Raw genomic sequence first — 26,479 nt, 5'->3', positions numbered from 1 at the left:
CCCCAACACCCCCTGCTGCTTTTCTGATAGCTGTTCTGGCCTCAAGGTGCATGTCATCATACGCCTGGCTGCGAAACCTCAAATGTCCAAATGTCGTGTGTGTCCTTAAGACAGCCAGCTTTTTGCCCTATTACTTTTGAGCAAACACATCAGTCGTTTCAAAATGAGGCCATCACGAGTGTTTAGTACGTTTGCCTCGATCGTACCTCTTGTACAAAGTTTTTAGCTGAATTAATAAATGGCATTTGAGTTATGAAAGGCATTTACATTTAATCAAACCACTGTCTGATGGAGCTAGGACGTTTAAACAGCGTTCCAATTTCACAATTTTTTAATAAGAATAGCAAGTCAACGCCTTAATGAGAGTCAATGGGTAGATTTGAGCAGCATTTTGCATAATTACAAAATATTAACCCTACTCATCTAAATAAGATGAGTTTAGGGTGTACTCCGCCTCTTACCCAAAGTCAGCTTATGGATATGCCGACGCTCCTATGAGGATAAGTGTTCTAGAAAATGGAGGGATTTGCATTTTGCGTGAAAGGGATAAAGTGTTTTAGCCATGGCATCAGACATCCACCACCTGCAACATGCAATGTTGCAATCTTGTGAAGTGCTAACCAGGCTATAATGAGGTACAAAGAGGCCAAAATGAAAAGGCAATTATGTCAAAATATTTAGTGCCACTGTACAGCAATAAATACTTCCTCCTGGACCACGTTTCAACCATCTCCAGTGCTTTTCTGTCTTCTACTTGAAGGCTGCTATGCTGCTGTTTGGGTGGAAAGGCTTATCAAATTCTGATAGTTTTGCTGTTTTTGCGTTAGCAATGAAGTTATAAATTAAGTTTACATTTTTTATTCTTTGTAATGACAATGGGATTGAAGTACGCTCATTGAAACAATGTTCTCAAAGCTTTTCACCTCCTACACGTTGCTTTTCTTGGCTCCATTTTAAATCGTCACGGTTCTCGATTTTCCTCTCACGCACCTTTTCTTTGTCTCCTCCGAGATTTTCCGATGTGTCTAATTTACACAGTTCAAATTCGAGCTGTTAGAGAAATGTGAATAATGTCTTGCAAGTCCATTTATAGCTTAGTGGTCACATCTGAATACACTCTGCATCCATTTTCCTTCGAAGCTGACAATCATTTATATGTTTCTTCCACTTAAGCGTGTCCATAAAAGCCTGAGTTGACAAATGCAATGACATGTAAAAAAAAAAAAAAAATCAAAGTTAAAGACTACATTATAAGTGTGTAGGTGACGTATTACCCATTAAAGTTCTGGAAAAATACAAAAGACATTGCGTTAAAATATTCAACTTCACATTGCTCTTATGCTAAACAGCCAAGTACAGAGTGAAGCTCCATTAATTCCATTATTACTGAACAGTACAGGAACAGGTACAGATTTTATCCTGGACCTTGAGGGCTGGAAAGAACAATGGGGTCATTGGAAACGTAGCAGTTAACATAGTTGACTTTTGTGCAGTTGGTGTGCAAAAACATCACCCCGTGACTAACAGGTGATCACTACACGATGTTGTCTATGGATGGATTAGTTTGCGAGGACCCGTGAAGATTCACCCATTCCAGATTATTTTTATGACTAGACTGAACCCACCGGATCACAGACAACATTTACTTTGTTCAGCAGGTCTGTTTTTACCGGTACTGGAAGTGAATTGAAATATAGGTCAGCCCATAAGTGTCATTATTTTCTCTCAGCAGACAGGATGTGAAGTCCTTGACATCAGCTAATTTGTGAATTGTTCAAATGAAAATGCTGCACTGTGTGACACTGAAAGTAGACATAAAGGTGTTCGATTCAAACTAAAACTAAAGCCAGAGTGGCTTGTTATTATGATTTTTTTTTGGTGACACTTCAAATCAGTGGTGGCCTTCATCTCAGGACTACTTTTGTTTAACTGTACACTAAGTGGTGCATTTCCGTTGAACATTGCCCTTGTCAATAAATAGCTGCCTCAGAAAATGCCAGTGGAGTGTTAGCGCTGCATCGATTAAGCATTGAGGGGAAGTGTAATGGAAGTCATTCTGAATCCCCAGATGGCTGTCATATTTTCATGCGGCACTGCTAACATTTCAAGAGTGTCAGCACCTCCTTCACTCAACCTCTACTTGCAAAGGAGAAAAATATCCCGTACACTTTATAAGAGCATTAAAACAACAATGAAATACTAGTGATGCCTCTCTGCGTAAACGTTCCCACCAGTAATAAATACTTTTCCTGTGTTTACAGTATCGCTGTCACCATTTTTCACCGTTTTATTGGCTTGTTCTTTCTTTCTTTCAGGAAGTAACTGGCCTCATTGATTTTATCCAACCATCCTGTTGTGATGAGTGGTTCGCCTCCGGCGACAGCCTTAAATAATCCTTTTTATTCATTGAAGATGCCGGTTGTACTGTCTTGCGCTTAAAACAGCAACATATCCTGTTTCCATGTCAGCGTGTGGGCATTTGGAGGAGGACAAATGTTGGATTCTTGATCAATTTTGGAGTCATGGAAATACTAAATAAATGGGATATAAATGATTTGTTAAAAATATCCACAGGGGCTAATACACGAGGGGTGTCCAAAAGGATTACCAGCGGATGTAGGAAGGCTTGAATAAAGCTACTATCTTACTAGAATACCCACTTGACATGTTACCATCAGAGACGAGCGGTTCTAGTATTCACTGCACATGTTTTTTTTTTTCGTGCTGCCAACCCGAACGCCGCTTCCACCACCTCCACATTGATTGTATTCTTTCATCCGCCTCCAACACCTCTGAGACTCTGTCCCAACACTAATTCAGCACCTGGGTTCAATATCGAGGAACTTCTTTTATTAACACCTAGCCTAGTCTCTCTGATATTATGTCTCCTCGTAGATACAACAAAAAAGATGAGGGGCAGTTCGCAGTGGCAAGAAGCACCAGTAGCTGAGTGTTCATTGTTTGTGTGGTCACAGAAACACATTTGAGAGATTTTCAACCTCTTCCCGATGGGTTCATGTACCCTCGAGGTACATGTACTTCTAAGAGTATTGTACCCCTAAGGATACTGTATCCCTAAAGGTACATGTCTGTAAAAGTATAGTATCCCACATTCCAAAATGCCAATTTTATTTAAGCACTTATTTTATTTTATTTATTTTATTTTTATTATTTTAAAGAAAATGCTTTTTTTCCTTCTTTTTTAGTTGTAGTTCTGTTGTTTTTCGTTAACCAACTATAATGACATTGTGAGCGCGCGAGAGGTAACTAGTGTAACTCATGTGCGGGGAAACGAGTTTTCTGGGGAGGCGCTATTGTGTTTATTGCGGTAGAATTTTAACGTGCGCGTTTAAGTGAGGTCTGGTGATTACGGTAAGCTGGAGCTCGTGGCTGGCTTTAGTTGCTGAGGAGGTTGTGTTGAGTGAAAGCTCGGAGCGGCGATGTCCCTCCTCACTGTCCGCGGGGCTCACTCGCTGTAGTAAACGACTACCGTTTTTTTTCCCCCCACCCCAAACTCAGTCACAGGATTTGCGCTGTCCCTCCAACTTGTAAGTTACTTGACTTTCTTCTTCATGAAATGCTCTTTTCTCACAAACACGAGTGACTTCATGGTGATTTAAGCGATGTTTTCATTGCGTTCGTCCGTGAACGTCTCATAGTGACTGTTAGCTAAAATACTGTCGGTCCGAATGTGAAATTGCTTCACTATTTTATTCGGATTATTGTTGTGTCGTTAAATTAATGAGACGTTGAAGTTTATGTCCAAGTGTGTACTACATTGTAAGTGTAAGTTAAGTGTGGGCAGCCATGGTTCGATCCAATTGTAGAACGAAAAAAACAAAACGAAAAAAAAACAATACATGTCAAATACAAGTCATATTTACGCAAAGGCGACTTTTTAGTCCGTGTTCTGATCTTGTAAACTTGACCGTTTAATCCCCCCACGATCAGACTAACGGCACAAACGTGACACCCCGCCCTGTTGATCTTAATTTGATAAATATGGACAACGTTGGCGAGTGTGGTATTTTTTTAACACTCAGCAGTAGTTTTCTACAAGTGTTGCCAGCAGCCATTAAATGAAAAAATAAATATCACTCCAGTCTCAATGAAAGTCAATTAAATCGCGAAGACTTAAATGTTGTTTTCTGATTTCTTGAACTATTTAATTTTGCACAGAGGTACTGTGGTATGAGCAGGAGGCTGCGCTGCAGTTCAGGTGTGTCATGACTTGTTCTCAGAGCCGTGTAACAACATTGCAAAATATTCACCAAACAGGTCTATTACGCCATGGGCCTCAATCTGAAAGCCCATCTCTCGACTGTTTTCTGAAGAAGATTGCATGCTCAAGAATGTTGCCCTAGATCCAGAGATGCCTGACTCTATGTGCAGTAGAATAGCACACAACAAACCATTAACTCAAGATGGTGGCTTAAGTCAAACAGGCAACAATCATAACATGGGGGAGAAGCAGCAGTCTGTTTTCTTTTTTTCCTTCACACAACTTCTTAAATGCTCTGTCAAATACACACAAGCAAATATTTGATCATTATTTTCCATGGTTATGAGGCATACAAGATACATTTTAACCATTTCAAAAAAGCTGATTTGGCAATCCCGTGATTATGTTGCTTGAAAACACTTTGAATCAGAATATGATCAATTGTTCTGCCCAGCTGTGAGTTATTTGTCACTCTTTTGTGGTTACAAACTTTCCTTGTCATGTAGTGGAACCTTTAAACACATATTTAACCCAAGCAATTGCTTCTCACTGCTCCAGCAGCAGCACAAGCTTCAGGGCTTTTCCTAATTGGTTCTGTTTCATGCTACAATCACAGAGTGACATGACAGTGCCAGCTAATTGTAGCCGTGCATCTGTCTTGAAGTTGCCTTTAAAAATGTAAGCAATAAGTATATAATAACCAAGGATTGTTCATGTTATATTACCTTCCTCTGCTTAATGTGTACATTTCTACAGTTAAGTAACCCTTACCACTTTAATTGCTGTATCATTCTCTTATTGTTGCCGATGGTCAGATATTTGCTAAGGTATTGGAGGTTACAAAATTCACTCAATTGGCTTTGGCAAATGGCTCAAAGTGGCTTGATGAAGACTTCGGTGCTTACGTATTATCGGGAGGACCTTTAAAAAAACGACTCAAAAATTAAAGTAAATTATTTATTGAAACGATAACATTACATTTGTAATTCCGGAGGCCAGAACGTCGCAATTGCTTCCAAAAGTGACTCAAAGACATCAGTACAGGCAACATGCTTCCGCCACATGAATTCGGCCAAATACGACTCCAAATGGTGACGTGCAGTGCCACAGTGCTTCTTGTTTCGCCACTTTGCCGATCCCCATAGGCGTTCCACTGTCTGCGTATGAGCCCCGGTGTTCGGATCCACAAAGTTGTACTTGTGGTTGACGTTGAGGTGATGAAAGCCTGATTTTTCCATGTGAAAAAAAAGAAAAAGTAAAAATCAAATCGCCCCCCTCGCTCTTTTTTTTCCAGTGCTGATAGCCTCGGGATAAGTTGACCATGGACAACCCTCATTGAGCTTTCCATCTCGCTAATGGCACTCATGCAAAGCAACAGCATGCCATGTTGCGTCTCACAGGCTGGATTCACACTCAATGTCCAAGTGCCCAATTATGATCTGATTTATTTGGATGTATTTTCAATTGACCCATATCTAATATCATTCATCACCTCCCAAAACACAAGAAACTGAATCAGGTACTGATGATTTTTTTGGGGGGACTAAGGATGTTGCTGATTATTAGTAGGTGTCTATGTTTAAGGTGAAATTTTTTGGGGTCATATGACTTATGCAATTATTTTTAGGAAGAACAAGAATCTTAACTGAACTCTTGGAACAAGGCATCAGTTGTTACTTTTCTTTTGCCCAAACATTCCTTACAAGTAGCTCAAACCCAAGATCAACAGCAAAACAGTGGCAATGATGTCCTGTCATCACCTCAAATCACTTAACTTTCAGCAAAATTGCGCTATACTCCTCACAACCACTAGGGGGCATAGTTGTGGTTGAAAAAGTAATGGATAGGATAATCGATTCCAAGAGAATTCATTTGTGACAGCCCTACTTGTATTTTACTATACGCTGGCCTTTAGTATTTGTTTAGCTTTGCAATAGGGGAAAACAATCGACAAGTATTGGTAATTAAAGAAATATTAATATTTTTTAACGTCATTATGTTTGCCTTGTGTCGCATTGTACTGATGTTTTTTTTTTTTAATAGCCGATTTTAAAAGAGATTTTATCAGTCGATCAAATCCAAGGAATTTGTAACAGGACAAGTAGTATTTATGCAGCATTTGTTTTCCCACGGGCGCCCCCAAAATGTCAATGTTGTGCTGACAAGATCTAAAAATGTCTGGTAAATACAGCTACTTGTTTCACTACTAACGGGCCTTGGAATTTTTTTTATATGCTGCCTTCCGTTTTGTCTCTAGGGAGTCTTTGTATGAGCCACCATGGATCGCGTTCTTCGTGGCATCTCAATTCCCTGTCGACGGCAATGAAAGTTTAACCGTGGCTTTAATAATGACCCTCTAGCAGATGTGCTTGTTTGTTTCGCATGGCCGAGATTAGCGAAGCTCAGACCATATGCTGCTTTCTATGATGCTGGCACTTTTATTCCAAACTGTAGGCTGCCAAAGTCATTAATTCGAGCTAGGGGAGATGCGAAAGCAATTCCGTTTTTGAGTGGTGACAAACAACCATGGTTAATAATGTGCGCGTGCATATGTATGTGTGTATATTTGGGACTTCATGTCACTCCTCAGGCAGGTCCAGCTGGCTGCAAATCTCTTTTGGCATTTATTGTATGATCCCTCCACTTCTTACTGTCATGTCGGTCTTTTTTGTTTTATGTTTATTATCTATGAATTTCTCTACTTTCACCTTGAATCTATATTTAAACATGCTCTTATCTTGATTGGCAGGTGAACTACTGCGGACACCGCAGGAAATTTGTTACAGCAAGATAGCTGCATCACCTTGCCACTTCATAATCCTATTTCCAATCGGTAAGCCATTGTAGTTGCTTCGAGGGCTAAAAGCCACTGGAAATGACTTTTTTGACACTTTGTGTTGCTATACTCAGTTCCAATGATTTGTCAATCCAGATTTTCATGTTTAAAGTGTGTATGTTTGTGCACTGTGAGTGGTTTCACATTCCCCCGTTTGCCCTTTGGATGAGGTCGAAGAAACTATTGTAGTATTTCACATCTAACAATGTGATGCTGCTTAATGCTAATGCTAACCCAAACTTTCATTTAGGCGGCTGTGATAAAACGCTACACTTGGCGGTAGGCTTATGAATTTGTAAAAGCACTGCATGTATTTAATTCCTCGTTGAACAATTGGTTGAAACAATTGCTGGCTTATTGCACCATTCATCACTGAACTCTCTGGGCTCATCTGGAATTAGCTTCGTTGAAGTAGTTCCTTAGTGATCACTATAAAAAGATGTTTCAAATGAGTGGATCTTTTCTCGAATATAACTAGGGCTGTGAAATATCAATACTTTTCTTCATTCTACCCTCTTAGTCTGTTACAGTAAACTAAAAATACAATTTATTGTAGTCGTTTGTCTTTGTTATTGGAAGCGAGGCAAAGTAGACAAGGTATCGGACAATTTCCAATACAATGCAAGAGTTTAGAAACCGCGGGTTGCAATATTGGGTGTTTTTGGCCATGCGCCACGTGCTTGCTGTGCAAATTTTAATCACATGCAGTTCACTCTGTACTGATGCAACCAGAGGCATTCTTGTCATTTTATTTGCAATATCGAATTCTGTAAATTAGAATTTGTATTCTAGTTTTTCTCGCAACCAAAGAACGCAATTGACTTTGAAAAAAGGAGGAAGGGCTTATAAAATGCAAATATATACAAATATATGCTAACAAGATACGCTGGTATCTATATATGGTAATATAAACGATTCAAGTCTTGACACATTTTGGTTACGGTTGTGTGTTGAAGTTTGAGCAAAATACTGATTGGATGCTCTCAACTTGGACTTTTTACAGTAGCATATTCTTATATTTTTATTCCCCTTCCACAGCTCAATAAAGATATTTGGCGAGTGAAAAGGCATTTAGGCAATGAATCCTGGCAGAAAAATCAGATACGACTGAACAGAAGGCCAGTGAAGTGTAATTTGTCCTTAAACAGATCAAAATCTCAAAATAGCTCTAGCTGGGGAAATAAATTCAACTAATTGGTCCAGGAGACAAAAGTAACCTTTCCCGTGATTAGCGCTCAAGCTCCTCATGTATGAACATCAGACATCAGACGTAATGGGTAGACAAAGATTTGCCGGCGGCTAAGGTTGTTTCCCCGCATTTGTTGCTTTGTAAACTTTGCTGAACCCTCATCGCATTTTAACCACTTGGTAAAAACCAGATTAGCAAGCTGAGTGGCCACACTCACATTTACTGTTCCAAGTAGCAGCTTTCGCTTATTTGGAGATGTTGGATTAATATAGCGCATGTGAAAACAAAACAAAACAAAAATCAAATACAAAGGGGCCATTTACTTTAGACGGCGAACCGAAGGAAATCAAATTAGCTTTGGCTGTTCACTGATTGAACCATTTCAGTTCACTCGTGTTTTTGTAAACGGTCTGGTGGGGCGACATCAAAGCTGTCTTTTAATATTCACGGAGATTCAATACGCTATGTACCTGTACGACATCTAGAGTGTAAAGCAAATTATGCACATGAATAGCAAACCAGCTCAGTTGAATAAAAAAAAAAAAAAATTCATTAGCTGCGTACTCATAGCTTTGCAGATGAGTCACTTGTGTACAATACGACCATTTCAACCCTCTGTCATTGTACTTATTGTATCGAACAGTTTTATTTGTGAATAATAATTTTCCAAGTAACCTCTGGTGCTCGCTTGAGAACCACCATATTTTATTTTTTAGGAGCATCCCTGACTATAACTGAATCATCTGAAAGGTTTGGGTTGCTTCCGGCATTAGAGACTCATCAGTCAGTGAGTGGCCATTTGATTAGTGAGAGTTGGATGGACAGCTTTGGTCCCGAAGAAACCGATACATCTTGACAAACTTAATTTACTTGTTTGCGTGTGCTTGGCTTGATTGGTTGCTGGCTATTATCTGCTTCCAAGATGAGGACATTTAAAAGACAATTGCTAAATCCAAGACCAGAATTAATTGAAGTCGCTTGTCTGGCACCTGATGATTCGGCACAAGTATGAAAAACAATCTCATGTGTTTAATGCTCGAAAGCCGATTAATTATTGCCGTACACAAACACGCAATTCACTCCCACATACGTACGTCACATATGACGCGAGTGTGCGTGCCCATTCAACATTCTGTGACATTTATGATCCTGTTTGACTAATTGATCCGAAAATAGTGATTTGGCGTTTATTTTTAACACCCAATTTGCATTTCTATTTGAGTCACTACCATGTGTTGCAGTATAAGTTTGTACACTTAATACTTCTGAGAAATGCGATGGTCTGCTTATTAGGGAAATGGAAATTGATTCTCACGATACTGACAGTTGAGTTTTGTCAGCAATAATTACAGGCTGCTGAAATATACTATTGTGAAGCTGGATATTCCGATTTGTATTCCAAAAAGCAAGCAGAATCGTCTGTAAAATGTTCTAAAGTGTTTTAAAGGTGTTTTACAGTTATTCATTTTAATCCTAGCATGTTTTTTTTTAACTCGATTGTTTTGACACTGAATAAGTAGAGGATTGTCCGATTTTAGTGGTTGTCCTCCAGTGCAGGAATCTAAATGCCATGTATGTTTACGGTCACGTAAGGCAACGTGTTCCTGTTGAAGACACGCAGACAAAAGGGAAGAAAAACAGAAAAGGAACTGTTGATGGCCCGTTAGGGCTGCAGAAGAATTGTTTTGTCTTGAAAGTGAAATAATGTCCTTCAGGTTTCACAATAATACAATTGTGATTCTGACAAATTGGAGAAGGTGTTGAATGAGCATTGTCAAGACTGATTGCTCGTTCTGTCAGGAAATGTAATAAGGCCAGAACCAATATGGATTATTTATTTGTTTGCTTGTTTCTTTGTTTAGCCAATTTCGATATTTGACTTACTTAAATTAAACTGATTCATTGTCTGAATCTTTCTAATATTGGCCATAACTGTGTGTCTTTTCTGGAATAATATGGCGAGCCCAACACCGCAACAATTTGCTGAAATTAACTTCATGTTATTGAGGAATAAATGGATAACTTATTGGATTTGGGTTTTTTTTACAGATTGATTATTTTTATTATTTTATTTTTTATTTTTTTGCCTTTTCCAAGGTCCATGTGCAAGCATTGTTTCTGACGCAGAGTGAGCCCTGAAATTAGTTCTGCTTCTCATCCAGGGAGACTGCTTAGCAACCAGCTCGTATGCAACTAATATATTTTTGGTAGTAATGCAGTAAAACGCCTGAATCGAAAAAATAGCAACAAGGTCCAACTTTGAATCCCCTTTTGAGTGATTTACTGCCTTGCATGCATGACTTGATCAGTAAGCGTTCATTTGGGTTAGGGTTGTTTTGGAATTTGATCCACTAATTTCAAATTAGTAATTTGTCATTAAAGCCTACCAAATTAGATTATGGGTGAAATCTACCAAGGAGAGCATGCGTTGGAATCACAGAATAACGAGTTGGGTCAGCTTGGTTGCTGTGCAAAGCATTCAGGACTGATTGTTTATTTTTCTTTTGGTGTTGGCAAGATCCCTGCTGTGCTCTGATGTCATTTTATTTTCTTGCTCGGAGGGCATCTTTCATCTCTTGCCCGTGTATGTCCGTCAGCATTGCTTTACGTCCCATTTTTACTTTTTACCGTTTCAATCATGTCAGTTGAGTTGATAACTGGAGGTGACAAGTTAACCTCAATTAACCATAACATAATATTATGCAAGTATTAATCTTATGCAAACAATCAATATTATATTTAATGTCTGTCCTGAAATTGTGATCTCAAATAATCACTCTTGAGAATATTTGTAATTACAATGGAAAATATTTGACAAGGGAGCTAATTCTCTTTGTGTTATTATTACATTGATGGGCTAATTCTGTGTTGACTGCTCTCAGAGGAGCAAACCGTTTTAATCTTTTTTCATCCCACTACAATAATCTGTTGATGGTAAACAGGGGATTAGTTCTGTGCACACAACTGCACACATTGATCAATTCTGTTTTATTGATCACCTTTCAGGGATGAAAGGGTGGACAGGCTTGTCAACGACTACTATTTAATTACGTTTAGGTGGCTATTTTTGTGGGCTCAGAACCGCTTACAGCTACAAAGTGAAAATGGGATGAATGGAAGTAGTTCAGTCACTTTAACTCATTAAAATGTTCAGAATGCATGAGAGACAAACAGCAAAGGGGAAAAAGCCAGCCTTTATTATGGAAGAAAAAATAAATACATTCAACCCACGTTTTAGTGTAACCATTTGGGTTGAGACTATTACATTTTTTTTTTTAAATCAATCAGGGTGAAACAACAAAATAGATCAATTAGGATTGAAAGTGTTGGCTACAAATTTCAATATTAAATCATTGTCGCGTGTTTGTCATCCTTCCCTTGAGACGGAGCATATAATTATATTAACTTTCGTGCTGTTTAAACTGTGGATACTTTAATGAGGCGCATAATGTCACATGATCAATTTTATATTCACTGCAAGTGTAGTCATCACCCTGGAAGGGGGGCATCGCTCCATCTGTTTCCTCCTCAAACTTCCTTTTTCCTTTTCTTGATGTGTCGAGTTTAGACCATGGGAAGTTGTCAAATGTACTTTATCTGGGAACTGTGGGCTTGTCATGCTGAATTTAATATGGACATTTTGTTCGTGCTTTCACGATTTGTGATTAAGAGCTATTAAAATAAGATTTATTTTTTAATACATAATGCCTCAGAGCTGCCCAGCGCACCAGGAGGCTCACACTGTTGCCTAGGTTGTGAAAACAAGATTGCCTTATAGAATACACTTGGCTATATTTCTATTTTTTTTTTTCTCATTTGAGTTTAAAAATATACATTTTAAGTCTGAACACACGTTACACCTACTGTAGGTAGTCGGACTTTTTTATTCTTTTCCCTTTTATAATGGAGCGCCCGCAAATGAAGTCATAAATATTATCAGTAACTTAACATGCGCAAGTTGTACTGACATTGTTGACTGAATCTTTTATATCTTTCATCAACCAAGTCTATGTAGTTTTATAATCAATACTTTGGAGTGCTGTTTTGCTTGTAAAAAAAAAAAAAAAAAGCACATTACAATTTTTTTTTTGTATGAGTGGAGGATGAAACTGATTAGTGGCATTTTCATTTGTTTCAGTTGGGAAACGTAATTTGAGATGAGTATTTTAACTTTAATGGTTATGGTAGGAATTAATGATGCAATATCTCAAGGCATCACCGTATATATAATATTGGTTGGTTCCGGTTGATTGCGAAGTGAAACTTTGGTACACTCAGAGCTAGTATCAGGTCATAAATCCATCTTGAATTTTTTTTTCAATGCAACATTGCACTTTGTCGCAATCTATGTAAACCCCTTCAACGTATACAAGATGTATTTTCCACATTTTTTACCTGTCTTTGAAGTACCTCAATCAATATGAACGTTATACATCTCCAGGTGACTCAATACTAATCGAATCATTTTAGTACGTGAAGTATCCCATATGCATATCGAGAGTAATACCAGTAGGGTCATCAGTGGCTCTCAAGAGACCTTCTCATCATAGCTACGTTTGTTGTAATCATGACAGGTATTTCCTCACCATGAGAAGTTGATTGGACCATAGGCAGTTGCTAGGCAACTGCATCAGCACTACATCGGCAAGTCAGTATTGAAGGAGACCTATTTGAGCATATGGAAGAATGTGTACTTTGCTAAAGAATGCAGGGAAGCATCACATTTAGTACTCAATCAAAACTTTAATGGGTTCTTGGCCACACAAGCGGTTCAAGCTTCTTGGGGGGGGGGGGGCACGGCAGTAGTCGTATATATTGCTACCGTTTGGAACAGGCTGGGTCATGCCGCACCACATAATCAAGTAAATGAATCTTCACGCTATAAAGGCTTTAGTGTTTGGTACAAATGGGGAGGTTCTCCGCTATTACGGATTCGTTTTGCTCAATGGACTGTTTTGTTTTGTGTTTATAGCCAGATAAGGCAAGACATTGTGGTGAATTTTTCTCATGACCGCTATGAGGTGCAGGAAATTAGGTTATTGTGAAAGGTGTGAGTATTTGATTAAAAATGTGTGAAATAAGAAAATAGATTTTTGTGAGTTATTGGCAATCATTATAGGGTGTGTACCTCGCTTCTCACCCACTCATTTTAAAGAAGGCTCAAACTCACCTGTGACTGGATAAGTTGCAGAAAATGTCTTTTTGCTACGTTTTGGCTCGTATGATTTGGTCATTCATAAAGCTTCTCCTCATGCACCTCCACTCTCATTGATCGCTGAATTTGTATGTCAGGTATAGCGACAGCACTCTGAGCACTCCGACAAACAGGGCTCCTTCAATCTCCATGTTCTGAGCACACCCACACCAAATGTTTCTTTTTTTTATCTTGAGCTGCTAAATGTTTCATTTTCTGTATTTTTTTCAACCATTAAAGTTTTGCAGTAATTATTCCAGTCATTAAATTCTGAACAGGCATAGAGCATGTGTGCTTTATGGAGTTTATCATTATTGCGTCAATGATGACGCCTATTGTTTTGACGATTGCTTGCTTCGTCCTCAGGCAATAGTCATTAGCGCTAATCATTTGGCCTTCTGCAATTTGCCCATGACAGTTCCCATTTGTATTCATTAATGAATATACAATATGTTTCTGAAGCCTCTGTACAGTATGCGCAAAAACGGGTGTTAGGGTGATTAATGTCTTCCCCATTCGAAATGAGGTGGAGCGGATTCATTTGTATTCTTTTACATGTGGAAGGCTGCTCCATTTTGGGACTAATACCAACCGTCAATCACAGCCTGTACTTTCACATGACCTCTCTGCAGACCCAAAAGTCATGTCATTTGTGTCCACTCTGAGATGAGACGATATCAGATATCTGCTTTTATCCTCTAGTCTGATGTTATGGCATTTTTATCCTTTACAATTTCTCAAGGGCTTTTCTACATTTTATAGGAATCGCCTGCTGTTCAGCAAGATTAAAAAAATAAAATAACAAAAAATTTAATTCAAGATTATCTTGCATTTTCTTTCCAGACATTTGGATCATGGCTTCTAAAACTCATCCTCCTCTGATGAAGAAGCACAGTCAGACCGACTTGATAAGCCGCCTGAAAAGCCGCAAGATTCTCGGAGTTGGCGGCGAAGACGATGATGGGGAAGTTCACCGATCGAAGGTCAGATAAAATTCCAATCTTTGGGATTCAGGAAAAAGCCAAATTGTGGCTCGTGGCAAAAATGTGAAGCATATGGGTCATCGTTATCTAAACGGCTATTTTTCGAGCTATGTCTGTGCATCTCTTTCCAAGCCACACCAATCTACTAATTGGTTCATTACTGTGCGTTCCGAGAAGGCTTCATGAGTGCATGCGCATATTGACAGCGATGCAGATCCCCCCAAAAAAAAGACCAAATTGACCTAGAAAGAATAATTAGAGATTCCATTTTGAGATTAATGTAGATTGATGAAAATGAAAATACAGTAAGGAGCATCAGTAACATTATGAGGCCCAATCAGAAATGTGCTAGGAACAACCCATTACACATAGCTTAATGTTGGACACAGATAAAGTTAATTTGACAAAGGCAAGCTCTATCAATGCTTAACAATCCATGCTTATTAACGTGAGTCTTGTGGTCGCCGGTATGGAGCGTAATGAAATCCAATATCAGTCACGCTTGAGCCAGTGCGTACGCTTTTAGGGATGTAATTTATGTTAATTCCCATTTTAAATCAAACATTCACCCTGGGTTGTAATTTTAATCGTGGTTCATTTGGCAGGTAATCAAGAAAAAACGAGGATGGGAAGTTAGTTTCATGTGCCAAAGCTGGCTAAAGAAAGAAAACAACTACGTGTCTGAATTCACGTGGCTTTGTAAACAAAGGAGGGAAGTGCTTCTCTTGTGCCTCACTCGCTTGCCTCTTCCTGCCAAGATAGGAAGACGATTGCTATTACTAATACTCTCGTTAGATGGAAGTATTCTATTCATGCTATGCCGTTTGACATATTTCTTCACTGCCACTTTCTTAACACAATGGCCGCTCTTTGAATGTTCTGACAGCATCAAGATAAGACTTTCACAAACGCCTACGACTTCATAAATTGTCAAAATCCAGAGAAACCTTGAACAGATTGTTTCACCTGCACACTTTGTCATGCTGCCTGTTTTGGACGTAGTGATTAATCGTAAAAAAAACAAAACAAACCAGAGAGAGCAGCTGTGATTAAGCATCGCTCCACAAATGCCACTGTGGTTCTTCATTTCCTGTTTCTCCCTTCGGCGCTATTCCCTCAAGTCAATCCTTTGTCAGCGGTTGATGCTCAGTTCGCTTTGGGGATTATTCAAGTCACACATGTTCATGCATTTCTGTCAAAAAAGCCCCCCGGAACCACAGGAAAGCAGATTCGCCAACTCGTGTGATCACAGCTTGCACAGATGTTTATGATATAGTATCGTCTGCGTGCAACAGAAAAATGCCCATCGCACGATATGATCCGAGATTGTTTTGTTGTGAGTATGCCAGTGCTTCTCAATTATTTTATATTATTCCTCTGTGACAGGTATGAAAAGTATATTTTGCTATGCGTAGCATGATACCCTCATTAACATAAAGGAATACAAAACTGAAAGAAACTAATTTCAGAAAACGTTGTTTTTTATGTCAGTTTTTTCTTATCAGTTTTAAATATTAAAACACACACACCTATTACTACCTGTGCATACTCTGACAATGAGTGCTACTGCCATCTACTGTAGTGGATATGGAATTACACCTATTTCTGGTATAGCAGGAAAAAAATACTATTCGAGGACTGTGTTATTTTCATGTTTTGGGTTATTGCTTTATCTTTGTTGATACATTAATTATGTTGGTATCCGAACGGATACTCCAATAGCTTTTAGATTACGTCATCCTTCACTACCCCCCCAACCCCAAAAAAATGGAATATGATTCAGCCCCACTAGATCATATTCTTTCCAGAAACTCTCACTGTGGATATAATGGCAAGGTGGTGTTGTTACTAATATAAAATTTTTGCTTACCTACTTTTTTGCCTGCAAGCCCATATTTTCTTTCTTCTGATCAGTTAGATTTCTGCTGTTTGGGCTTTTCCCGAGCAAAAATGTCTTTGTAATTGATAGCAATTTTCTGGTAAACACAGCTACCTGGAAAATGATTCATCTTTCTGCCTTGCTGCCTTTCTTGCACCAGTGCTTTTTTTTTTTTTTTGATAGACTGATGCTCTGACCACAACACAGGAACAATTTGGAGTGAGAAGAAAGCATTGTTGTTGGGATATGGTTGGGTTGCTTTGTGCCTTGTAAAGGACATAACTTTTTGTTGTTGTTGCCAAGTAATGTACAGTGGACCACTGCATTTTTGTTTTAAGTTCCCTCATGTCAGTGAAAAATCCAAATCATTTTTGTGTGTTAAAAATCCGTTTTTTATGAGCAGGTTTAGTGGAATACTCCATTCCTAGTGACTCCAAAGGGATTTGAATCTGTCATATTTTCTCTAGTGTGAGCCGTTTCCCTGAATATAAATTAAGCATTGTTTGGAGTGCTGCCTCGATTACTAAGTTAATTTGCAGCAAACAATTTGTCTCCCGGGATTCACTCGGCTGGTGCTAACTCATCCGGAATTTACAAGATGATGATGTTATGACACTTTATCTTCGGGCTCTGATTAAGGCGTTGAAGACATTTACTGTTGCTAATTAACATTGTAAGAGCACTTTCTGTCACCCAGCCTGACTCTCATGTTGTCTTCTTGTTTTGTAAAAGTGTTTATTAACTGCATCTTATTAATAGCCATGAGCAACACCTTCAAAGGTGGCAATTTCTTCCTGGTTATTTGCGATTTGATAGCTAAACGTTTTATATGAAGATAGCGTTTCACACATAGTGCAATTACAAATTGTCTGTTGTAATAAGTCATGTCTTCCTTTTTTTTGTCTTGATTTATAGATCAGTCAAATGTTGGGAAATGAGATGAAGTTTGCAGTTCGAGAGCCAATCGGGCTGAGGTGAGATTTCATCTCCTGGGTTGGTGTTGTGTCAACTCTGTTAAAACAAATTAGGGGCGGTTTAAAGCAATGCTTTGTTTTCTTTTAGGATGTGGCTGCTAACCTCAGCGGTGGGTTTCACCGTGATCGCCATCATGGTAAGTGCTGCGGAAATTGGCATGAGCCACTGAATCGACAGTTTTTCAATTGTGTGTGCATGAGGCATCTTGAGAAACAGTTCTGTCTTTGTCTGCTTTTTTTTTTTTTTTTGCTCCCATGTTCAATATCGGCACTGTTCATGGCTTTTAGCTAACAAACGAGACTTATGTGGCACAGTGGCTGTATTTTGAGGGCTCCCTTTCGCAATATTTAGGGCGGGGGTGGGTGACACTGTTGCTGTGTTGAAATAATGAAATTTGTGTTGCGTTTTTTTTTTTTTAAACACAGGCCGTGATGTTTCCCAACCATCTCTACGAGGTTGTTTTTGAGGAGGAACTAGCCACAACCAGCCTCTCCGTTCGCCTCTATGGAGGAGCACTACTGAGTGAGTCGCAAGATGCAAAAAAAAAAAAAAAAAAAAGATAAAAGCACACAGCTTTTCAGTTCAGCGATCTACAACTCGACTTTTAAATGGAGATGTGATGTCAACAATGCACCGGATTTCTTCGGGGGTTATAACGGCCGAGCATTCATAGTGGTGGAGGCTTTTGCTTTTTTTTTTTCTAATTTCTTTCATTGTGTCTTGAGTTTATTATTTGGTGGTCATGAAAAGGTTCCAGGAATTGTTCAAGAACAGCTTCTGCATCCTCATACATGCCTTTTTCTGGCTGGATGTTTTATGTGCTGTGGAGTGATACCTCGAGCAATTCGTTTGTGTGTGGAAATGATAGTTTGAATTATAAAAAACAGACAAAAAAAATGGAGAAATGCACGAGAAAACGGAAAGACTGAGATTTCAGTATGGATGCCATAAAATGAATATCCTCAAAGCCTGCTTGTACTTTCAATCGAATGCTTTTTTTTTTTTTTTTTCTTCATTTGAATCGAAGCATTGCAATGAACAGAGGACAAGCCATGTTGTGTAGGGTAATAATGGCTTTTCTGTTTTGCTGCTTCCTTTTACAAAAAAAAAAAAAATCTCTTGGCAATGCATAACGTTGACTGTAATAGCTGTAGTTTGAGTAAAAGGCATTCAGGCACGTCGGTGAGTCAGTGATTACATGTTTAGTTCTGGTTTATTGACAGCTTAATCCATAGAAAAGAAGACTGAACAGGCTGGCCTCGATGAGAAAGGTTAGCGAGGGAATACTTGACAAATTCGTGTCATGAAGCCTTGTCCTTTACGACATTTTCTGATTTTCACTTAATAAGGCCTTTAAAAAAAGATACAACTCAGTTTCATTTTTCCTGTTTTATTCCATAATCACTCGTATGACGCTAAACAGGTTGGATAGCATGAGATGTGACTGAACCAGCTCACATGGACAATATTTTTTTTTCTTTTCTTTGTTGAATGTCATCAGGCCTTTGGGGATTATCAAAGGGGAGGGGGCGGTGATGTCTTCCTCGATAAGACGCATCAAAGGGGTTGAAGTACGGGGTCTCGTCATCCAAAGCAGCCACTATTTGGCAGCAAGACGATTCAGTCCCTCAGCCCTCCTCCCGCCTTTAAGCCCACCCCTGCTCGTTCTCACAGCATGTCAGTCTGTGCGCGGCATGGGAGTGACATTCAGGAAAATTAACGACGAATGGCAGGGAAGAACATCAAATGGAACGCATGCTTTTATCAAAATCAATAAGTCAAAGCATTTAACTGAATCAATAGAGCCATTATATCATCAGACATCATGTGGTCACATTGTTACGGTTACCGATTAGGTTTTATGAAACGCTGCAATAAAATGTGTATGGATTTTTTTAATTTTTATTCTAATGTCTCATGATTGTATTATTTTTCCCTCCTGTCTTTGCAGGTTTGGCCCTCATCATGTGGAATGGCCTCTACACGGCAGAAAAGATTGTCATCCAGTGGACTCTGCTGAGTGAAGCTTGCTACTTTGCAGTGCAGTTTCTTGGTATTGACCGCCCATCTCCCCTGGCAACGTTTTCTTGAGCAGTTTCTTCTCGTGGTCTGTGTTCAAATGAAGAGTAAATAATTAAAATCCCCAATTCAGCATGGCTGTATTCACATTCATTTGCCTAAACCGCCCTCTAGTGTTCAATGTATGGACTTACAACCTATTTTGCTAACCAACTACAGTATTTCTAAACTTTCTAAATTTCTATGGTTGTTTAATAGTGAATTCCAGATATTCCATGAAGAATAAAGCTTTAAAATATATTAATTATTTACAACTGTATCGACAAGCCAGAATGGAATTGGAAACTCAGACAATCAAATACGCTCTCGATAAACTCAGTCAATAATTAGAATCTTTTTTTTCTCGTTGTTGATCAATGAAACTTAGTGACGTGCACATTCTTCCGAGTTGGGTAATAAATTTACTATTAATTACTACTAATTTATTTTACACTACACTGACAACAGTGGCTATTAATAACCATGCGATGCTTTGTGGTTTCAGTGACATCCATCACCTTGATAGAGATTGGCATGCTGCCCAACGCTGCCATACTGCTGCTTCTAAGCAGAGTCCTCTTCCTGGTGGTCACCATGGCCTACTACTACCACCTGGGCCGCAAGCCAAAGAAGATCTGAGCTGATGTGCATGCTACAGGCACACAGGCAGTGGACAGCTGAGTGCAGATGACAAAACACGTACAGTACTTGCAAGGTTTGGGTTGTTATATATTGCCAGTGGGATGCAGATGCAGGACCTAGCCTAGTATTCTCCTCAAATAGTCAACAAATGAGTATATAAGAACACTTGAAAAGGAATAATAAATGCATTTCGCCTTTAGATGTGGTGTGTGGTCGAAACCTCATGACACAAATTTCTCCCGAGTTGTAGCGCATTGTATTCTTGTCACCTTGATGACGATTGGCTACGTGCTTTAAAATATTCCAAATTTACAGCTGCCTCCGAGGACCAAACATTTGTGCTGGGGTGTGTCGTCACGTTTATTCAAAGTGCGTGTTTGCTGAAACGCATCAGCAGCGCTCAGTTAAATTCAAATGGGGGGCCCCACAAGCCGAGTCCTCGCTGTTGACTTTGATCATTAGTGATCTGAAGTGAGGTCAGTCACGTTGTATTTGAGTGTTCAGCAAGGAAGGAAGCAAAGTGATTCTTTTTTGTTGTTGTTGTTATTGTTATTTACTCAATGCTACCAAAGTGAAGAGTAAATATGGTGTGCTGTGTATTCACACCAGTTTATACCAGTAAGTTTTTTATTTTTATTTTTTTTTGTAAGGCAGGAAGAGAGATTTGGCCTCTAGTATTGACCTGGTATTACAGGCAGTCCCTTCTTTGGATTGGATGAGTAGTGTAGCACAATTTTTATATCACGCCATATCGGTAGCCTTGCCTTAAAACGATTTCAATCTGTCACTAACACTGCATCTTTACCCTTTTTGGGTGTGTATGTAAATAAAAGTACATGTGGAGGTGTTGTGAAGCGGACAGCTAGGGAACTTGTTCAGTGTTAGGTCAAGCTTAAGATTTCTTTTGTGTCATTTTGTACCTATTTAAGCAACTTGGGTGTATAAATGTCATGCATGTAATAATTCAGCAATGCAGAAATAGCCGAGATTGAGTAGCAACCAATCAACCAAATAGATACTACATGTTCACAGTTGTAGGTGTGAATATGATTTCAAATGTTAATTTTGTGCACTTGGAGAATAATAAGAATAAGCGCACGTGCTTTGTAACGGGTACTTGGCTATTTTGGTCCTCCTCCACTGCATTCAGTATACTACCTCCCAGTTACTTGCCATCATTCCACTTCAGTCCAGATTGTTATTCTGATCTTTTTAGGCTCTAAAAAAGTCAATTGAAAACAAAGCCTAAATTGGTTGATATACACAGGGCCTTCTTCAAAGGTGGTCCTTTGGTCCCGCCCCAGATGGGAGTAGTCCTGAGGTCTGAGTGATTGCGGCTTTGCAGTTGCATGTGTAGTACTGAGCGGCGCACATGTGCTTGTTACTTGGGTGAGTCCTAATTTCAGATAGGGAATACATGGGTGAGGTTTTTCTTCACTCAGTTCAAGTAGCAATTATATCTTGCCAGCGTTTAATTAAATACAGTTTGCCCCAGCAGCAGTCTGTCCTTACTAGCATGCTAATTAAGGGGTTATTTGTCATTCCATTTCCGCCTTTATTAAAGATCTCAATGCATTTGACTTGAAATGTTCAAAGGTCTGCAAAGTGAAAATGGGTAAGATCGGAAAAGGGCCAATTTATAGGCTGTTCATCCTTGTACTTCTCCAATATATGTTATTCACTTGAGTTGAGTGGAAGATTAATAGAAGTTGTCTGATACAGTTCTATACATTGTTCTACTCTGAATTGCATCCCAGGTCAAGTTGTTTCAATTTGTAGCATTGTTTTCTTATGTATATATACTGTTTTGTGAATCTTGTACCTCAAATTGAATTGTTGGTTTGAAATAAATAAGCTTTGTTTATTTTGAAGTCTTCTAAATTTATGTCATTACTTGTGTTTTGAGGTGCACTGAAATGGACAGTGACAGGCGGAGATACTGTCCACTATACTAATGAGGAAGATGTTTATTTTAATGTGACAAATAGATATCACACCTCTAAAACAACTGATTGTGGAAGCGATTTGGAAGAATGGGTGGTTTAAAAAGGTACACTGGTGGAAGCTAGCTGAATGGGTGGTTCATAAAAGTACACTCCCCGTCGGGGAATCGAACCCCGGTCTTCCGCGTGACAGGCGGAGATACTGTCCACTATACTAACGAGGACAGTGCTGTGTTAACAGTGGCAAAAATATCACACCTCTAAAAAACCTCTTGGTGGAAGCTAGCTGAATGGGTGGTTCAAAAAGCTACACTCCCCGTCGGGGAATCGAACCCCGGTCTTCCGCGTGACAGGCGGAGATACTGTCCACTATACTAACGAGGAAGATGCTCTGACATTAGTGGCAAGAATATCACACCTCTAAAACACCTCTTGGTGGAAGCTAGCTGAATGGGTGTTTCAAAAAAAGTACACTCCCCGTCGGGGAATCGAACCCCGGTCTTCCGCGTGACAGGCGGAGATACTGTCCACTATACTAACGAGGAAGGTGCCTTAAAAACAGTGGCAAAAATATCACACCTCTAAAACACCTGTTGGTGGAAGCTAGCTGAATCGGTGGTTCAAAATGGTACACTCCCCGTCAGGGAATCGAACCCCGGTCTTCCGCGTGACAGGCGGAGATACTGTCCACTATACTAACGAGGACGGTGCTGTGACAACAGTGGCAAAAATCTCACACCTCTAAAACACCTGTTGGTGGAAGATAGCTGAATGGGTGTTTCAAAAAAGTACACTCCCCGTCGGGGAATCGAACCCCGGTCTTCCGCGTGACAGGCGGAGATACTGTCCACTATACTAACGAGGACAGTGCTGTGTTAACAGTGGCAAAAATATCACACCTCTAAAACACCTCTTGGTGGAAGCTAGCTGAATGGGTGGTTCAAAAAGCTACACTCCCCGTCGGGGAATCGAACCCCGGTCTTCCGCGTGACAGCCGGAGATAGTGTCCACTATACTAACGAGGAAGATGCTCTGACATTAGTGGCAAGAATATCACACCTCTAAAACACCTCTTGGTGGAAGCTAGCTGAATGGGTGTTTCAAAAACAGTGCACTCCCCGTCGGGGAATCGAACCCCGGTCTTCCGCGTGACAGGCGGAGATACTGTCCACTATACTAACGAGGAAGGTGCTCTGGTAACAGTGGCAAAAATATCACATCTCTAAAACACTGTTGGGGGAAGCTAGCTGAATGGGTGGTTCAAAAAGTTTCACTCCCCGTCGGGGAATCGAACCCCGGTCTTCCGCGTGACAGGCGGAGATACTGTCCACTATACTAACGAGGAAGGGGCCATGATACCAGTGGCAAAGATATCACACCTGTAAAACACCTGTTGGTGGAAGCTAGCTGGAGGGGTGGTTCAAAAAAGTTCAATCCCCGTCGGGGAATTGAACCCCGGTCTTCCGCGTGACAGGCGGAGATACTGTCCACTATACTAACGAGGACGGTGCTGTGACAGCAGTGGCAAAGATATCACACCTGTAAAACACCTGTTGGTGGAAGAGCTGAACGGGTGTTTCAAAAAAGTATGCTCCCCGTCGGGGAATCGAACCCCGGTCTTCCGCGTGACAGGCGGAGATACTGTCCACTATACTAACGAGGAAGGGGCCATGATACCAGTGGCAAAGATATCACACCTGTAAAACACCTGTTGGTGGAAGCTAGCTGAACGGGTGGTTCAAAAAAGTTCACTACCCGTCGGGGAATCGAACCCCGGTCTTCCGCGTGACAGGCGGAGATACTGTCCACTATACTAACGAGGAAGGTTCTGTGACAACAGTGGCAAAGATATCACACCTGTAAAACACCTGTTGGTGGAAGAGCTGAACGGGTGTTTCAAAAAAGTATGCTCCCCGTCGGGGAATCGAACCCCGGTCTTCCGCGTGACAGGCGGAGATACTGTCCACTATACTAACGAGGAAGGGGCCATGATACTAGTGGCAAAGATATCACACCTGTAAAACACCTGTTGGTGGAAGCTAGCTGAACGGGTGGTTCAAAAAAGTTCACTCCCCGTCAGGGAATCGAACCCCGGTCTTCCGCGTGACAGGCGGAGATACTGTCCACTATACTAACGAGGACGGTGCCATGACAACAGTGCCAAAAATATCACAACTCTAAAACACTTGTTGGTGGAAGCAAGCTGAATGGGTTGTTCTAAAAGGTACACTCCTGACAGGCGGAGATACTGTCCACTATACTAAAGAGGAAGGAATTTACATCTATGTGACAAATAGATATCACACCTCTAAAACACCAGTTGGAAGCTAGCTGAATGGGTTTTTCCAAAAGGCAAACTCCCCGTCGGGGAATCGAACCCCGGTCTTCCGCGTGACAGGCGGAGATACTGTCCACTATACTAACGAGGAAGGTGCTTTAATTGCTGTTGCAAAAATATCACAACTCTAAAACACTTGTTGGTGGAAGCTAGCTGAATGGGTGTTTCAAAAAGGTAAACTCCGCGTCGGGGAATCGAACCCCGGTCTTCCGCGTGACAGGCGGAGATACTGTCCACTATACTAACGAGGAAGGTGCTTTAATTGCTGTTGCAAAAATATCACAAATCTAAAACACTTGTTGGTGGAAGCTAGCTGAATGGGTGTTTCAAAAAGGTAAACTCCCCGTCGGGGAATCGAACCCCGGTCTTCCGCGTGACAGGCGGAGATACTGTCCACTATACTAACGAGGAAGGTGCTGTAATATCTGTTGCAAAAATATCACAACTCTAAAACACTTGTTGGTGGAAGCTAGCTGAATGGGTGTTTCAAAAAGGTAAACTCCCCGTCGGGGAATCGAACCCCGGTCTTCCGCGTGACAGGCAGAGATACTGTCCACTATACTAACGAGGAAGGTGCTGTAACAACAGTGGCAAAAGTATCACACCTGTAAAACACCTGTTGGTGGAAGCTACCTGAATGGGTCTTTCAAAAAGGTAAACTCCCCGTCGGGGAATCAAACCCCGGTCTTCCGCGTGACAGGCGGAGATACTGTCCACTATACTAACGAGGACGGTGCTGTGACAACAGTGGCAAAAATATCACACCTGTAAAACACCTGTCAGTGAAGCTAGCTGAATGGGTCTTTCAAAAAGGTAAACTCCCCGTCGGGGAATCAAACCCCGGTCTTCCGCGTGACAGGCGGAGATACTGTCCACTATACTAACGAGGAAGGTGCTGTAACAACAGTGGCAAAAATATCACACCTGTAAAACACCTGTTGGTGGAAGCTAGCTGAACGGGTTTTTCAAAAAAGGTAAACTCCCCGTCGGGGAATCGAACCCCGGTCTTCCGCGTGACAGGCGGAGATACTGTCCACTATACTAACGAGGACGGTGCTGTGACAACAGTGGCAAAAATATCACACCTGTAAAACACCTGTCGGTGGAAGCTAGCTGAATGGGTCTTTCAAAAAGGTAAACTCCCCGTCGGGGAATCGAACCCCGGTCTTCCGCGTGACAGGCGGAGATACTGTCCACTATACTAACGAGGAAGGTGCTGTAACAACAGTGGCAAAAATATCACACCTGTAAAACACCTGTCGGTGAAGCTAGCTGAATGGGTCTTTCAAAAAGGTAAACTCCCCGTCGGGGAATCGAACCCCGGTCTTCCGCGTGACAGGCGGAGATACTGTCCACTATACTAACGAGGAAGGTGCCGTAAAAACAGTGGCAAAAATATCACACCTGTAAAACACCTGTTGGTGGAAGCTAGCTGAACGGGTGTTTCAAAAAAGGTAAACTCCCCGTCGGGGAATCGAACCCCGGTCTTCCGCGTGACAGGCGGAGATACTGTCCACTATACTAACGAGGACGGTGCTGTGACAACAGTGGCAAAAATATCACACCTGTAAAACACCTGTCGGTGGAAGCTAGCTGAATGGGTCTTTCAAAAAGGTAAACTCCCCGTCGGGGAATCGAACCCCGGTCTTCCGCGTGACAGGCGGAGATACTGTCCACTATACTAACGAGGAAGGTGCTGTAACAACAGTGGCAAAAATATCACACCTGTAAAACACCTGTCGGTGAAGCTAGCTGAATGGGTCTTTCAAAAAGGTAAACTCCCCGTCGGGGAATCGAACCCCGGTCTTCCGCGTGACAGGCGGAGATACTGTCCACTATACTAACGAGGAAGGTGCCCTAAAAACAGTGGCAAAAATATCACACCTGTAAAACACCTGTTGGTGGAAGCTAGCTGAACGGGTGTTTCAAAAAAGGTAAACTCCCCGTCGGGGAATCGAACCCCGGTCTTCCGCGTGACAGGCGGAGATACTGTCCACTATACTAACGAGGACGGTGCTGTGACAACAGTGGCAAAAATATCACACCTGTAAAACACCTGTCGGTGGAAGCTAGCTGAATGGGTCTTTCAAAAAGGTAAACTCCCCGTCGGGGAATCGAACCCCGGTCTTCCGCTTGACAGGCGGAGATACTGTCCACTATACTAACGAGGAAGGTGCTGTGACAACAGTGGCAAAAATATCACACCTGTAAAACACCTGT

The 26,479-nt window shown here is 40.7% G+C and overlaps 1 protein-coding gene and 24 non-coding genes across 26 annotated transcripts; 1 reads left to right on the top strand and 24 right to left on the bottom strand.

The window, feature by feature from the left end:
• Positions 1–3,358: 3,358 nt before the first annotated feature.
• On the top strand, positions 3,359–21,842 carry LOC147055648 (tumor protein p53-inducible protein 11-like). Of its 2 annotated transcripts, XM_085914895.1 has the most exons (8): positions 3,360–3,548; positions 6,972–7,055; positions 14,285–14,424; positions 17,219–17,277; positions 17,366–17,414; positions 17,704–17,800; positions 19,230–19,331; positions 19,842–21,842. In XM_085914895.1, exons 3-8 carry the CDS (start codon positions 14,296–14,298, stop codon positions 19,973–19,975), a joined length of 570 nt encoding a protein of 189 aa, XP_085771021.1. In that variant the 5' UTR covers positions 3,360–3,548; positions 6,972–7,055; positions 14,285–14,295; the 3' UTR covers positions 19,976–21,842. The 2 variants fall into 2 exon arrangements, with proteins under 2 accessions (XP_085771022.1, XP_085771021.1); XM_085914896.1 differs by lacking the exon at positions 6,972–7,055 and having other exon boundaries at positions 3,359–3,548.
• A 231-nt stretch (positions 21,843–22,073) lies between these two features.
• On the bottom strand, positions 22,074–22,145 carry trnad-guc (transfer RNA aspartic acid (anticodon GUC)). The gene has a single exon. It is a non-coding gene; the product is annotated as a tRNA-Asp (tRNA).
• An 88-nt stretch (positions 22,146–22,233) lies between these two features.
• trnad-guc (transfer RNA aspartic acid (anticodon GUC)) lies at positions 22,234–22,305 on the bottom strand. Its single transcript has one exon. It is a non-coding gene; the product is annotated as a tRNA-Asp (tRNA).
• An 89-nt stretch (positions 22,306–22,394) lies between these two features.
• On the bottom strand, positions 22,395–22,466 carry trnad-guc (transfer RNA aspartic acid (anticodon GUC)). Its single transcript has one exon. It is a non-coding gene; the product is annotated as a tRNA-Asp (tRNA).
• Positions 22,467–22,554: 88 nt separating this feature from the next.
• Positions 22,555–22,626, bottom strand: trnad-guc (transfer RNA aspartic acid (anticodon GUC)). Its single transcript has one exon. It is a non-coding gene; the product is annotated as a tRNA-Asp (tRNA).
• An 88-nt stretch (positions 22,627–22,714) lies between these two features.
• Positions 22,715–22,786, bottom strand: trnad-guc (transfer RNA aspartic acid (anticodon GUC)). The gene has a single exon. It is a non-coding gene; the product is annotated as a tRNA-Asp (tRNA).
• Positions 22,787–23,035: 249 nt separating this feature from the next.
• trnad-guc (transfer RNA aspartic acid (anticodon GUC)) lies at positions 23,036–23,107 on the bottom strand. Its single transcript has one exon. It is a non-coding gene; the product is annotated as a tRNA-Asp (tRNA).
• An 87-nt stretch (positions 23,108–23,194) lies between these two features.
• trnad-guc (transfer RNA aspartic acid (anticodon GUC)) lies at positions 23,195–23,266 on the bottom strand. Its single transcript has one exon. It is a non-coding gene; the product is annotated as a tRNA-Asp (tRNA).
• Positions 23,267–23,354: 88 nt separating this feature from the next.
• trnad-guc (transfer RNA aspartic acid (anticodon GUC)) lies at positions 23,355–23,426 on the bottom strand. Its single transcript has one exon. It is a non-coding gene; the product is annotated as a tRNA-Asp (tRNA).
• An 86-nt stretch (positions 23,427–23,512) lies between these two features.
• Positions 23,513–23,584, bottom strand: trnad-guc (transfer RNA aspartic acid (anticodon GUC)). Its single transcript has one exon. It is a non-coding gene; the product is annotated as a tRNA-Asp (tRNA).
• Positions 23,585–23,830: 246 nt separating this feature from the next.
• On the bottom strand, positions 23,831–23,902 carry trnad-guc (transfer RNA aspartic acid (anticodon GUC)). The gene has a single exon. It is a non-coding gene; the product is annotated as a tRNA-Asp (tRNA).
• Positions 23,903–23,990: 88 nt separating this feature from the next.
• On the bottom strand, positions 23,991–24,062 carry trnad-guc (transfer RNA aspartic acid (anticodon GUC)). Its single transcript has one exon. It is a non-coding gene; the product is annotated as a tRNA-Asp (tRNA).
• Positions 24,063–24,278: 216 nt separating this feature from the next.
• trnad-guc (transfer RNA aspartic acid (anticodon GUC)) lies at positions 24,279–24,350 on the bottom strand. Its single transcript has one exon. It is a non-coding gene; the product is annotated as a tRNA-Asp (tRNA).
• A 248-nt stretch (positions 24,351–24,598) lies between these two features.
• On the bottom strand, positions 24,599–24,670 carry trnad-guc (transfer RNA aspartic acid (anticodon GUC)). The gene has a single exon. It is a non-coding gene; the product is annotated as a tRNA-Asp (tRNA).
• An 88-nt stretch (positions 24,671–24,758) lies between these two features.
• trnad-guc (transfer RNA aspartic acid (anticodon GUC)) lies at positions 24,759–24,830 on the bottom strand. The gene has a single exon. It is a non-coding gene; the product is annotated as a tRNA-Asp (tRNA).
• Positions 24,831–24,918: 88 nt separating this feature from the next.
• Positions 24,919–24,990, bottom strand: trnad-guc (transfer RNA aspartic acid (anticodon GUC)). Its single transcript has one exon. It is a non-coding gene; the product is annotated as a tRNA-Asp (tRNA).
• Positions 24,991–25,077: 87 nt separating this feature from the next.
• Positions 25,078–25,149, bottom strand: trnad-guc (transfer RNA aspartic acid (anticodon GUC)). Its single transcript has one exon. It is a non-coding gene; the product is annotated as a tRNA-Asp (tRNA).
• An 89-nt stretch (positions 25,150–25,238) lies between these two features.
• On the bottom strand, positions 25,239–25,310 carry trnad-guc (transfer RNA aspartic acid (anticodon GUC)). Its single transcript has one exon. It is a non-coding gene; the product is annotated as a tRNA-Asp (tRNA).
• Positions 25,311–25,398: 88 nt separating this feature from the next.
• trnad-guc (transfer RNA aspartic acid (anticodon GUC)) lies at positions 25,399–25,470 on the bottom strand. The gene has a single exon. It is a non-coding gene; the product is annotated as a tRNA-Asp (tRNA).
• An 87-nt stretch (positions 25,471–25,557) lies between these two features.
• On the bottom strand, positions 25,558–25,629 carry trnad-guc (transfer RNA aspartic acid (anticodon GUC)). Its single transcript has one exon. It is a non-coding gene; the product is annotated as a tRNA-Asp (tRNA).
• An 89-nt stretch (positions 25,630–25,718) lies between these two features.
• On the bottom strand, positions 25,719–25,790 carry trnad-guc (transfer RNA aspartic acid (anticodon GUC)). The gene has a single exon. It is a non-coding gene; the product is annotated as a tRNA-Asp (tRNA).
• Positions 25,791–25,878: 88 nt separating this feature from the next.
• Positions 25,879–25,950, bottom strand: trnad-guc (transfer RNA aspartic acid (anticodon GUC)). Its single transcript has one exon. It is a non-coding gene; the product is annotated as a tRNA-Asp (tRNA).
• An 87-nt stretch (positions 25,951–26,037) lies between these two features.
• On the bottom strand, positions 26,038–26,109 carry trnad-guc (transfer RNA aspartic acid (anticodon GUC)). Its single transcript has one exon. It is a non-coding gene; the product is annotated as a tRNA-Asp (tRNA).
• An 89-nt stretch (positions 26,110–26,198) lies between these two features.
• Positions 26,199–26,270, bottom strand: trnad-guc (transfer RNA aspartic acid (anticodon GUC)). Its single transcript has one exon. It is a non-coding gene; the product is annotated as a tRNA-Asp (tRNA).
• An 88-nt stretch (positions 26,271–26,358) lies between these two features.
• Positions 26,359–26,430, bottom strand: trnad-guc (transfer RNA aspartic acid (anticodon GUC)). Its single transcript has one exon. It is a non-coding gene; the product is annotated as a tRNA-Asp (tRNA).
• Between the last annotated feature and the right edge of the window lie 49 nt (positions 26,431–26,479).

The sequence above is a fragment of the Syngnathus leptorhynchus genome, chromosome 6, assembly GCF_054491065.1.
Source record: "Syngnathus leptorhynchus isolate UIUO chromosome 6, UIUO_Slep, whole genome shotgun sequence".
Taxonomy (NCBI): Eukaryota; Metazoa; Chordata; class Actinopteri; order Syngnathiformes; family Syngnathidae; genus Syngnathus; species Syngnathus leptorhynchus.
This window is presented reverse-complemented; position numbering and strand designations above follow the sequence as displayed.